Source organism: Pecten maximus, chromosome 18, assembly GCF_902652985.1.
Source record: "Pecten maximus chromosome 18, xPecMax1.1, whole genome shotgun sequence".
Lineage (NCBI taxonomy): Eukaryota > Metazoa > Mollusca > Bivalvia > Pectinida > Pectinidae > Pecten > Pecten maximus.
The window spans coordinates 21167410-21180390 of NC_047032.1; the positions used below are offsets into that span (position 1 = coordinate 21167410).

At 34.5% G+C, this 12981-nt stretch overlaps 2 protein-coding genes across 2 annotated transcripts; one reads left to right on the forward strand and one right to left on the reverse strand.

Moving 5' to 3' along the window:
* The first annotated feature begins 1296 nt into the window (after nucleotides 1-1296).
* On the forward strand, nucleotides 1297-6929 carry LOC117316303. The gene is made up of 6 exons (XM_033870844.1): nucleotides 1297-1582; nucleotides 2779-3027; nucleotides 3668-3750; nucleotides 4371-5103; nucleotides 5520-5626; nucleotides 6057-6929. Exons 1-6 carry the CDS (start codon nucleotides 1297-1299, stop codon nucleotides 6438-6440), a joined length of 1842 nt encoding a protein of 613 aa, XP_033726735.1. The 3' UTR covers nucleotides 6441-6929.
* Nucleotides 6930-9972: 3043 nt separating this feature from the next.
* On the reverse strand, nucleotides 9973-11549 carry LOC117316304. The gene is made up of 2 exons (XM_033870845.1): nucleotides 11156-11549; nucleotides 9973-10829 (listed from the first exon to the last, which is right to left on the reverse strand). The coding sequence occupies exons 1-2, from the start codon at nucleotides 11547-11549 to the stop codon at nucleotides 9973-9975; spliced, it is 1251 nt and encodes a 416-aa protein (XP_033726736.1).
* Nucleotides 11550-12981: the final 1432 nt, after the last annotated feature.

Consider the following 12981-nt stretch of genomic DNA (forward strand, 5'->3'; position numbering starts at 1 on the left):
TTTATTCATAGAAAAATCAATAAACAGTATCTCAACTAAGTTTTCGAATTCCTGTTATAATTCGTGTACACATACGCATTCCGAGAGCATATGCGTTACTTTCTCTGGTTCAATATTGCAAAATGTGCATAAAGGACTTGCAAATATATGTGTTTTAAAATTGTGTAACTTTGAACTGCTGGAAACATTAAAGTGGAAGTGCTGTTCCTGCCATTTCCTAACTCCGGTTGGTACAGGAGCTGGTGTGATGAGACAATTGTAAAAGTTTTTTTTTAACCTTTATGGTGCTTGTAGAAAATATCTAAATGCAAAGGTATAAAAGGTTGGACTGGATTTTCAAATGGAGGCTCTTAAACATAATTCTCCATAAAAGATCTCACTGCAGATATCAGTCCGTGGTATTGAAGAAAGTTAGTGTCGGCTCTGTATTTTTCTAGAAACTCATTAATTGTATAAAAACTTAGATTACCATGATCTTTAACCAAATCAGAAATTGTATATATTCCAACATTAAACCAGTTTTGGTTAAAGATGGTGCTATTTCCAACTTTTATATCTGTGTTATAACATAATGGAAGTTTCAGAATAGTCATGATCTAATATCATTTTCCTAAATAGTCTGGAATTTTTCAATTTTGTCCATACTCTGAAAACATCTTTCCAAAATTTATTAGAACACTTAGATTCACATACGGATATGTAGGCATTCCCACAGCACTGTAACTTGAGAAAAAATGCCACTTCTATATTTGCTGTAAATGACAACGAGAACATCTGCACGCGAATTGTAAAAGGGAGATAACTCCAAACTATGTACATGTAGTACTAAAATCCAACTTTCACTCAAACCACCTGCCGGTGACTGAACAGCAAAATATAATACCGTTGTTTTAAGAAGTTTTATTTTTGTTATTGGCAATAAATACATATTGGGAGAGTGAAAATATTTTTGATTATTGTGTAGTTCTGAATTATTATACAGTATTATACAATAAAAAATTATTCAAATGATAATGCAGTCTTAATTCTAACATCATATAGTGATATTTTATTGCAAAATACAAATTTCTATTTATAAGTATTATTGTGAATAATGGAAATACACAGATCCAAATTATCCTTTTTGCAGTCAAAGAGAAAATATGATTTGCTAAATCTTGAAAATGCCATCAAGGATGTGAGGAACAAATCACTAAATGACACACAGGCTTCACAAGAATATGGGGTGCCGCGACAAACCATTGTTGACAACGTAATTGAGACGTAGGTCTGTTGGGAAAACGGGGCCCAGAGAAAATGTTAACTTTGAAAGAGGAAGAGGCTCTGGTAGCATATGTGAAGTACATAGGAGAGCGAGGGTTCCCTCTAAATAGCCAACATCTCCGCTCCTATGTTCTTGAACTGGTAAAGCGTGCGGACAGACATTCCTTATTCAACCTGGACAAAGGTCCATCAGACAAGTGGTGTCTTAAATTTATAAGAAGTCATCCCGAGCTCAGTGAAAAAACTCCCCAGATCCGTGATAAAGGGCGAACACGAATGTCTAATCAAACAGTGATGGACGATTTTTTCAAGAAATATGGTGAGCGAATAAATCTTCAATTCAATTTTAACATACAGATGTATAACAAAATGTGTTTAGATGACCAGCAATATTTTTGTGTTTAAGATTCATAACATAATACAGATAAGAGTGAATAATGCAGTCGAAACTCATGGTAACCAGAATCCAATACTTAAGATCTGATTAGAGGTGAAAATGCATTGGTATGATCATCTGACTGACCTCAAGTTATTTTGCAAAGTATTCTGATATTCTCCTGCAATAAAATCGTTTGAGTGCCTCATATGATCCGGGGCAATAGAAGTACAAAATTTAAATACATGAAAAACAAAAGGAATGAGGAAAATATCATTAATACAAAATTAATTGAAATATAAGGATTGAATCTTGATTTGGTCGATTTCATGGGGTCATGAATTGAGTTGCTCTTGAGACAAATTCAACATGAACTGCGAAGAGAGCAGTTCATGTTGAATTTGTCTCAAGAGCAACTCAATTCATGACCCCATGAAATCGACCAAATCAAGATTCAATCCTTATATTTCAATTGTTTTTTTTTTTCGAATAAAAAAGTCGGTCTAAAAGATATTAATGTCTTGAAGTTTGTGCAAGTCCACATGTCTAGTCGGTCGAGTAAAATAGTCCGCCATTTTAGGATTAAAAAACAGCATTATTTTGTCAAAATAGAAGTATTTAGTATATCTGGTCTTTCATAAAATACAGGAATACATTATACATTTGATATTTTTTATAATTATTCCATGTTTATAATAACAATATAGAAAACGTGAAATTGTTCCGCGGAAGGATTTTGTGTAGACTCCGTAATACGGTCGTCTCCGCTTCATTTTTTACCATGTGCGATGTCGGGATGTCCGCCATTTTTGGTAAACACTAAGTGTTACTGTTGGAAAGAAGATGGGCTAGAACATGATGCTGCGAATTATTCGGTATGACAGCTACCATCTACAGTTTATTGAAAGTAAAACTACAATTGTTGAATGTAGAGTTGGTCAGAAAGCCGGAGGTTGCTTCAACTGAGGATACCAAAGCCAGCTGCTGACTCAGAGGTAGGTGACAATTTTGAAGCGGAGTAACGTTAGTCGGACAGTTATGTTTTTCAATCTGCTTTGTAGTAGCGTTTAAGGGCGTAGATTGATCACCGTGTGGCGTGATTTCCTTGTTGGTGTTTGATATACTCCTTTCTTAATGAGTTCCTCATAAATATATTCATGACGCGTCGAAAACGAGGCTACCGGTGTCTCTGGTGTATACAAATATGGCGGAAGCGAAAGTGTCAGAAATCACCAACAACTCAACGCGAGATTTGCGGGCAGTTCCTGATGAGATAACGTTCGGATTTGTAGAGAATGCCATTAAAACATCATCTTCAAGCACCGGAAGCAGGGAGGTATCGAAAGGATACAAATACTTCAGTGAAAAGTATATCTATGATATAAGAGGTTAGTCATGAGATCGTTTTAATTTTACTTTCACTTTGTCTTTTCGAAGTCGTGCTAACAAATTCGTAACAAACACATTCCAAAGTTTCTTACTTTTCCAATTATATAGCAATATCTGTTTCTCTGGCTTGTAATATTTATTCCTTGTCTTCAAGTATTGTTAAATTTGTTAAATATTGCAGGACATAGCAAGAACGGTACACTGTGCGTGATTGTTTACAACACGTACGTACGTACAATTTATGACCAATGTACGCCACCCACAGGCGTCTGAAGTTCTGACAGTAAAGTGAGATATAATACCATATAAAAAATAAAAGTATCTACTATTAAAAAAGATACTCTTATTGTTTACACGGTATGAATTTTATTTTATTATTTTTGTGACATCAATTAAAGTGCTTGTAGCCTATATACTGATCAGTTTAACTGGAACCAAATCTTGCTAATGGACCTCATTTCCAAGTCAGGATGCTCATCTGGTTGTTATTTCATTGATTGCGAGTTTCTCTGTGGTAATCTATTCTCCTATTACACTGACATTTTGGTTTATAAAGATATTGATTGCATAAGGGGAATTAATGAACCAAGTTGTCATATCAAAACATCATATTTAACAATGATTTTTTTTTTTTTGTAGTCCATCAGATAGATCAGGGTTGCTTAATTCGTGCCAGATCCTATAGATCACAGCGGAAAAATGAAGCTCCACATGATGTAGAGGTAATTATCAATTGGTAGAATATTTTGACTGATTATTTAGGACTTGTGCAGCTCAGATGCACTTTTAAAATTTGCAGATTTTGCATTCTTAACCAAGTCATAATTCCTGTAGTAGCTTTGATTTTGTCATACTTTAAAGAAGGTCCACAACTACACAAAATTTATAAAATTTTAAAGTATAATATTTTTAACATGAAAAGTGTAGAGAATGAATTTCCTTACAGGTGTAATCCATCAGTTGAGCAACAATACATCTAAATGTACCAAGCCATTTGATAGCTTAAACACACGTTATGGTTAAGGTCATACATGCATGTCAAAAAGTTGAAGTAATAATTAATGGTTCTAGGTAATTACATGCTGCGAGTGCTGGAATTGGAGTTACAAGTAGGAAGTTTTTAGGTTCCTAAGATACATATGTAAAACCTGCTTTAGCAACCATCTGTGTATAAAGACCTCCTGCTGTTCTGACTTTTTTTGTCTCGAATGTAATATTTCAATACAAATTGACCTCAATATAGCATCACCCTCCTTAGTCTCGTTATCTCCTGATTCTCATAGACAGGTTAAATGTTTTTTCTTTACTCTATTGGTTAATTTTTTCTATTATGTTACTACAGGTTGTTATCAGAAATGGTCCATCATTTGATAGCAGTTCCAGTAAGTGTTCCTGTGCTATTGGCTCTGGTGGCTGTTGTGGACATATTGCTGGTGTACTCCATTCTGTTGCCCATATGAAAACAACTGGAGTGTCAGCAGTACCTTGTGATGTAGCAAAAACATCTCTACCACAAACCTGGCACATTCCCAGAGGTGAAAAGATAGGTGGGTCTGTGTCAAGTGATGTAACATTGCAAGGATATGATCCTAAATGCCCACAGCGTCAGACCAGAGGATTAAGGTCAACATTATATAATCCAATACCTTCTGGTGTGGAGAAACTTGATGTCCAGAAATTGTGTGAAAACCTGTACAAAGTTGACAAAACATGTTTATTCTTAACAAATGTATCTTTAAGTTCTCAACAAAAGGAGATTGATACAAAATATGGAAAGTTTCCTAAAGGCTCTCCACTTGCCACCCAACAAAGACTCCGCAGTGACTTTGTGTTAAATATCTTAAATGCAGGTGATTTTCCTAAACTACCTATGCAAAATCTCATGGTTAATGAACTAAATGTGGTACTTGAGTACAGCAAGAACATTCAATTTAATTCATTGATAATCTCGGAGACTCAGTCATTGGAAATTGAGGAAAGCACCCGTCTGCAATCCCAGAATCCCAAATGGCACAGAATAAGGAGAGATAGGATTACAGCCTCAGTGGCGGGAGATATCGTAAAAAGGCAGAAAGGTATGTTAACAATAAGTGAGATACCACATACAATTCATTTCATAAATTATATTGATATTGTTTGTGTCAATAGCACTTAATTTTTAGACACTCAGTTTTTGCTTTATTATATATACCATGTACATCTGACAGTTGTATAACTTCAGTAATATCAAATATTAGAATACCTAAATGCCAATGCAACCTCCTAATGTCACAAGTAATATCATAATCAAGTCTACAACTCTATCAAAACAGAAAAAAAACATGACTAGATATGTTTATATTATGTTATATGTGAGACATGTTGTTGTATATAGAACTGTATTATAGTAATCAACTATCTCTTAATATGGAAAAAATGTTGAACAGTTCACAGCCTAGCCTTTTTCAAGTTGTTTTAATTTTTTTTTCGTAAATGCACTTCTATTTTTCAGAGTATGATCCACTCATCAAGAGACTCCAGTCAACCAGAAAGGTTGTAACTGCCAACATGCGATATGGGATAGCCAGTGAGCCTGTTGCAGCAAACGCATATGTGGAGGTATACAAATTAAAACATCTTTAACAACACAGGGATATAATATAACATTTCTTTTTCATTAGTTACGAGTTACTAGTTGGAAACAAATTTCACTAGTAAATAAGTCTTATGACAGATATTTACCAGTTACACAGACAGTGTCCATTCCTCAATCTCTCTCTGAATTATATTGACTTTTTAAAAAAATATATAAACAGAGTTATGAGATATAAGAAGGAAAAAAAATACACTTTCTTAAGTTGAAGATATTGATATAAGCAAATCATGGAAAAAACAGACAAAAAAGGAAATGATGAATTGAATGTTGTACATGTGTTACAAGTTTTAAATTTCCATATCAATTTATCATAATGCATTTTATCAATTTAACTAACACATCTTTCTAGCTGATAATCTGAATCAGTGCTCCTTATTTCAATGTATTTTTCAGAGGTTGAATGGGGAAGTGAACATTTATCCGTCTGGATTAGTAGTGAGTCCGTGGTCCCCATGGTTGGCTGCATCTCCAGACCGCAAAGTCTACTGCCCAACACTGAATCCAAAGTATGGTCTGCTGGAGATAAAGTGTCCTGTAAACCCTTTGTCAGAGTGCCAGTACCTCACCAAGGATGAAAATGGATACAAACTGAAGGAGAGGCACAACTATTTTTACCAAGTTATGATGCAGATGGCAGTGACAGGGATGGAATGGTGTCACTTCTTTGTGTGGACACCCGAGGAAAGTCATTTGGAACTCATTCTTTTCAACACGAATACATGGAAAGAAATGAAGGAAAAGCTTGATGATTTCTTTTTTTACCACTACTTAAGTTAGATAAAATTTGTAGCAAGATACAGTTTGTAGTTAGATACAATTTGTAATATGTTAATTGACTTTGTTATTGAGAGCTCAATAACTTTCATGAATCAAACTTAAAGAACATTTTATGACATACATGTACAAATGTATCATTCATACTAACCTTACTGTTATTTGGCTAGTACTAATCCAGGGTATAGTTTATAACAATACAAGATAGCTTACTTCCAATCTTTGACAAGAGGTCCCTTGAATAATGTTAACATATTTGCAACTGTCCATATTTGATTAATTGTTCCTACCATACTTAAGGGGATGATACTATCAAATAGGTGATACTCCTTGACTCTTCGGATATGCCTCTCAATATGTATCCTCAATTTAGCAATTACCTGAGTCTGCTCCACTTCCTGTCTTGTAAATTGACCTTGACCTTGAAGGAATGGAGGTGTGTTCACTAAAATACCTGTACCTTCAAGTACCTTGTTGAGTACAAACCCTTTGTCTGCCATAATTGAATCTCCTCTGTCCAGGAGTTCAATTAAGCCAGAAAGCTTAGTAATTTCTACATCTGACATACTGCCTGTATACAAACTTGAAACAAATGTCAGAGCTCCATGTGGAGCAATACCAACAAGACCTTTCCATGTATGTGAGCTTTTATATGATGAGTAACATTTAGAGCTAAGTAAGAGAGAAGATGGTCGCTCTGCTTTTAACTCTGTGCAATCAATTATTACCCTGGTAGATGGATACATAGTTCTGAATTGGTTAGGCATTTTCTCATCGATAGATTCTCTTGTTGGCCAAATATTTATGCTTCCCAAAGCAAAGTACAAAAAATTTGCCCATGTTATTATTTTTCTACTCACTGTAGATAAGTGACAGTTAAACCGTACAGCTAAATCCTGCTCCAAAAGACCACATCTTAACCGACATAGGAACATAAACAACTCGTCAATCAACAACATATTCCGTTGTTTGCCTACTAACCCCTGTTGGTTGATTCTGTCGGAACATTTATAATAGTAACTGGTCATTGTACTAGCAGCTGGTTTGATAAATTCAAAAAAAGCTGAAAACATCAGCATAGAAGCAAAACCTGTATAAAATGAAATCATTGCATTGTCATTACAAAATCTTTGAATGCCAAATCTCTCAATCTCTAGCTGTTGTTGTAACTTCTTAATTTCATCTTCCCTTTTCTTTAATAAATCCTCCAAGTCTTCAACATTTCTTGTCTCAAACTGGTTTGTTTCTTCATTCACATGGCTATAAACAATAGATATTTCATTATAAGCATTCATCATTTAATTTTCATACTAGATATGCATGAGATTTGAAATAATTTACATGTAATATTATCTTAGAAACAAAAGTAAAAGTCAACTAAACAGATTCATTGCCAGTGAAAGAATACCCCAACCCTCTTTCTAATAGGTTTTTGTCTGGGTGTCATGCCATGGTGAAATAAAACTTATGATGAATAAATAGAAGACAGACATACATGTATAATTAAAAAAAAATCCAATATTTCCAATAGTTAAATTAGTTTGGAATGATACAACATTTCATACCTCAACAAAGATCTTGATGATCCAGCATCATACTGTCCAGCAGCATTGATCTTGTTGTGAGTTGAATTATACAAAATAGTTAATACAATTGCAAACCAGCATTAAATAAAGACTGACGTTTGACAATTGATTAAACATTCTGAGAATAATTCACATTATGTTGGGTTAACACACTCCACATGTTCACCGGTATGATAAAGACGCGCTGAAAAACACTTAAGCTTAGACTAAGAATCTGAGAGTAATGTTTTATCAAATGTAATTATATTTATTTTTATTTCAAGTGTTTATTACTAACTAGTACACTCTCAGTATCATGTAAATGTAAGTTATACATTAGAATGAGAATTCTGCAGGCTGCATAGTTTAATTCATGTATGGTAATAATTTATTTCTATACTTTGTACATTATCATAGGGCTAAAGATATACTTTTGGAATTGTAAAATAGAAACAGTTGAATGGAGGAAAACCTAGATGTATATTATACATGTATACAACTTTTAATTCTGAATAGTTTGAGACTGGTTGGATATTCTAATTTTCAAATGAGTATATTGATGCAAGTTTATTCAATATTGAAATTGACAGTGAACTGAATAACAAATTACCTTTCTCTGATCGAATTAAAAGTTTCACATGAGCTTGACTCTGAGTTGTTGTTTTCCAGTCTACGTAATTTTTCTGGAACTGAATGCTTAAAAACCTCCCGACGTACAGATATTTCCCCCGATCTCCAGCTAAATATGGAAGGAACAACATCTTTCCTGAGTGTTTTCCTCACCGGATTCCATTTGAAGTCATCCTTCTTAAAATGTCTTGAACAGACAACAGTTTGATCACAGATCTATGAGAAAATAATCATTGTGATTCAAATCAATATGTTTTCTTTATGGATATTCTCATCATACAAAAAGACAGTATTTTCCACAGTTTAATCCATGAAATTTATAATTAAATCTAATGTAGCAAGTACAATCATACCACAGGAGCATGTCTAGTTTTATATTTAAAAAATGTCAGAAATACCTATAAATTGACAATATATATAGGCCTAAGTATTTCTGACTATTTTTTTAATATAAAACTAGACGTGCCCGTGATCATACTGAATCAAGTGAATGACTCAATGAGTCTGTAATCATTTAAAACAATATTCCTCTCAACATCATTCCACACAAAAAAAACAAGACCTATTTGAATGTTTCTATCAAACGATTGTTCAACACTTCATGACTTATAGCGTCATAATTTAGTAAGCGAAAATAAAACGACCAGCTAGCAGTGAACTAGGTCTAGCGAGTTATGCCGTGTGCACTGACTGATGATGACGTGAGACCTAGGCCTAAGAGTAACACGTAGTCTCTGTGTATAATAGGAAGGAGTAATGAAAAATATCCTGTAATAGGAAGGAGTAATGAAAAATATCCTGCCCGTGCCGGGCTTCAAACAAGCGACCAAATTCGGTCTCGAGGCAAACATCCTACCACTACCAGTCACTACACTTATAACACTAGTCAGTAAGGTGACCTTACGACCTTACTTTACGTTTACATGTGTATCGTTGGATAACTTACTGTAAACAGTGGACTCGGATCCCTCCGTATGGCATGTATCCATGCTTTGCGAAGCTCTTGTCTTTGCGGAAACTGGTGAAATGATAACTCTGGATGGCGGCGCCCATTTCCGTTACATAATGGTACACAACAGTGTCTACCGTTCACAGAATCTAAGGTCGCCGCCATCTTGTTTATGATGGTTACACCAGTAGCCTCGTTTTCGATTCGGAGGCGCGGCTTATGAATATTCTTTGAGAAAGGAGTATATCGCTAGCACTAGCAACTGCCGATAACGTGTTACTGATTTCTCGTTTTTGTTCGCTCGAACAATTCCTCATGTAACTTCTTACCGAGGCCTCGTTTCGGTGGCCTGACATAAACATGATTTGTCGAGTGGCGTAACCGGCATCGCTCATGGATTTATAGCCGTTGCCCGTAAACAATGGGCGGTGTATCTTTTGGTACAATTCGCATATTTGGAAATATCTGGCATGTAGCACGAGAAGCTTGACTTCCCGAGAGCTTTACTGTTATACCAGTATTTGTTTTCCTCAGGTTTGAAAATTGCTTCTTTCACACACTGGTTGAACAATGCCGTGCTATTCGGATCTGTTTTTTCCAACAGTAACCTCAGCATTTTCACTGGGCAGTTAGATTTGTTGTTAGCGTACATTCTCTTATCGTAACTGGCCTCAGTATTTGTTAGACCACCTTGAAAATTTTTTTGACGCGTTTCATGGGACATGACCACATATTCAATGCCAGACTCATCACTTTTGAACTCGAATGAGTTTGTTGATAATTGATGGTGGCATTCGAGCCCCCGTGTTACAAAATGTATCGCGATATTAAACCAGACACATCGTCTCAAAATGAAAGGGGAAAACTCTACTCTTTCAAAATAGGAAGAAATCTTTGTGAGGTCAGCCAGTTCAATAATATCTTTGTGTTTTGTTGCCCGTGATTGACCTGTAGTCATCCTTTCTTTCAACAACCCGTCCAAGATTTTATTTCCCTTCTTAAATTCATTTCCGTTGACTATATCAATTTCACGGTTCAGGTCATGAAAGTGTCGATTAATTGCGGCCCGTATATTCTTGAGTGTGTTTTTGTGATATTCAGTGTTAGGCACCTGTTTTAACTCTTGATCATTTGTTTTAGCATTCTTTGGTCGTGCCTCACAGTAAAATTTTCCCAGTTTCTCTTTTAGTTCATCTATACTATACTGTGCCATATCCAGTTTGTTGCCATAGGTTTCAGTGTGCCAATCTGTAAGTTTGAAAAATTTAGGTATGTACATTTTGTTTAATATTAAAATATCAACATCTCTACAAGTTTAAGTATGTCATTTAGGAATACTATTACATAATTAGTGAAAAATTATTAAAATCAATTGTACACATAACATTGTATTGAAACTGAAATGTTTCAATATTAGAAACTATTTTTTTTTTCAGTAACCAGATTTTTACATTTGTGCAATCAGAAGTGTCGGTGTTTTGACAGATTTTTGAAAATAGATTTCTGCATTACACTTGCATTTTAAGTTGTGCAACTTTCATCAAATACGCCTATAATCTACAGCTCATTTTTACCTTGAAAAATTTTCATTCCCCATTTTGTGTTAGCCTTGGTGGATTTGGATTGGTTCATGTCCAGGTACTTGTTCATGTCGGCTGCAGTTACTTTTCTAAATCTTTCTTGATCATTATCAGCAACGGTAGCAGTAGGCATGTTTGCTTTACCTAAGCCAGGGTCAGCTGGTCCACTTAACTCACTCTTCATCACATCATTGTTTAATGTTGAAGAGGCAGTGATAGATGCTTCCATCATTTCATTTTTACATTCATTTGTCTCACAAATAATTTCTTCTATTTGATTTAACACATTTTCATCCAAAACTACCTCTAAAAACATATTTTCTTCTGCTGTGTCAGCATAATCATTTTCTGGTAGATCAAGTTGGAATCTTCCATAATTTCCAGCCATTTTTTAGCAGACGACAAATTATTTCAAGATCTCATGCAGATATCATCAAAATGTTATATATGTTCTGCGTGTTTAAAGTTTCTGTGATTTCAGAATATTTCTTATATATTTATTTAAAAATTATTTTTTTTAATTAAAAAAAAAATTATCATTGATCTTGTTAGTCTCAGACAATTAAGATAGGCCTGATGACATGTGTAAGAGTTCTCTCCCCTTAACGATGTATTCATACGTACTGATCAGTGTTAATCTGGTCAGATTCATGAACAAATGAAACAGATTAAGTTTGGTAGTTTCATTGAGTCAAACTTGAGTAGAAATTGAAATATTCCAAGGTAATAACTCTGTTTTTAGAAGAGACAATTGACCATTTTAAAATTAAGGAACAAGCCATCACAAATATTCAACTGTGATGAGACGGGGTTTTTTGATAAGCAGGGAACCTCAAGAAAAGTTATTGGACAAAAGGGTCGCCCATGCATTCAACAGCAAGTACGATGCCCTTACGTTATGTATATACAGTATTGGTATCAAATGTGTTTCTTTTATAAAAGTGTACAATATGTAACTTTCATATTACAGAGTTTTTGTCAGGTGTGTATTACATACCTGTATCTATATTCATGATAAATGTATTTTCACAGATTATAATCGCAATGATATAACACCAGATCATTATGGGAAACAAGAATTTACACAGCATCATTAGCAAATATCAAATTTATGTTATATATGAATTAAAGACAAAATATAAGAGGAGAGTAATTTGCTGGACTGTTTTCAAACACGAATTAGTCAATTATCTTTTACTGATATGAACTGATGAACACAAATTAATATCAATGAGTTGCTTCAGTTTGACTGTATCTTCACTATTGTATTTAGCTTCTTTTTTTAAATTGTGTAGATTCACACTATAGATCATGTGACAGCCCATATTTGTGTATGTGGTGATGGCTCTGTCATGCCAACCTTTATAATATACCAGAAGTCTCTTCCACACAGACCCTATAGGGAGGATGTACCTAGAACCTGGATGTTTGGCGTGTCTGATTCAGGTACTTATATAAAATTTGCACACCGATATATATATATAATTAATTATATATGCAGGTATAAGCATAGTTTCTATGATATGCCTCTATGCTTTTCTCCATTATTTTGTAACTCGTACTATTCGACTGATAATATTTTCATATAATTTAGGATACATGGATAGTGATTTGTTCCTCATGTGGTTAAGAATGTTTTTGAGAAGCATTGTGGGAAAGAGAGGCCAGTATGATTGCTTTTGGATAACCATGACAGCCATATTGGGATACCAATCATTGAAATGGCTAGAGCAGAACAGGTTCGTATTTTAAGGAGATGTAGCACTTTCAGGAAATAATGGACAGATTGTCATGAAAACTTACATGAGTGATCTTTGAGT

Excerpts from the sequence above, each read along its gene's own strand:
- LOC117316303 (XM_033870844.1), top strand. The coding sequence starts at position 1,297 with ATGTTAACTTTGAAAGAGGAAGAGGCTCTGGTAGCATATGTGAAGTAC. Across the intron at positions 1,583-2,778 it reads CGATTTTTTCAAGAAATATG|TTCCTCATAAATATATTCAT; the intron begins GTGAGCGAATAA and ends TTTCTTAATGAG. Across the intron at positions 5,627-6,056 it reads CAGCAAACGCATATGTGGAG|AGGTTGAATGGGGAAGTGAA; the intron begins GTATACAAATTA and ends TGTATTTTTCAG.
- LOC117316304 (XM_033870845.1), bottom strand. The coding sequence starts at position 11,549 with ATGGCTGGAAATTATGGAAGATTCCAACTTGATCTACCAGAAAATGAT. Across the intron at positions 10,830-11,155 it reads GGGAATGAAAATTTTTCAAG|ATTGGCACACTGAAACCTAT; the intron begins GTAAAAATGAGC and ends TCAAACTTACAG.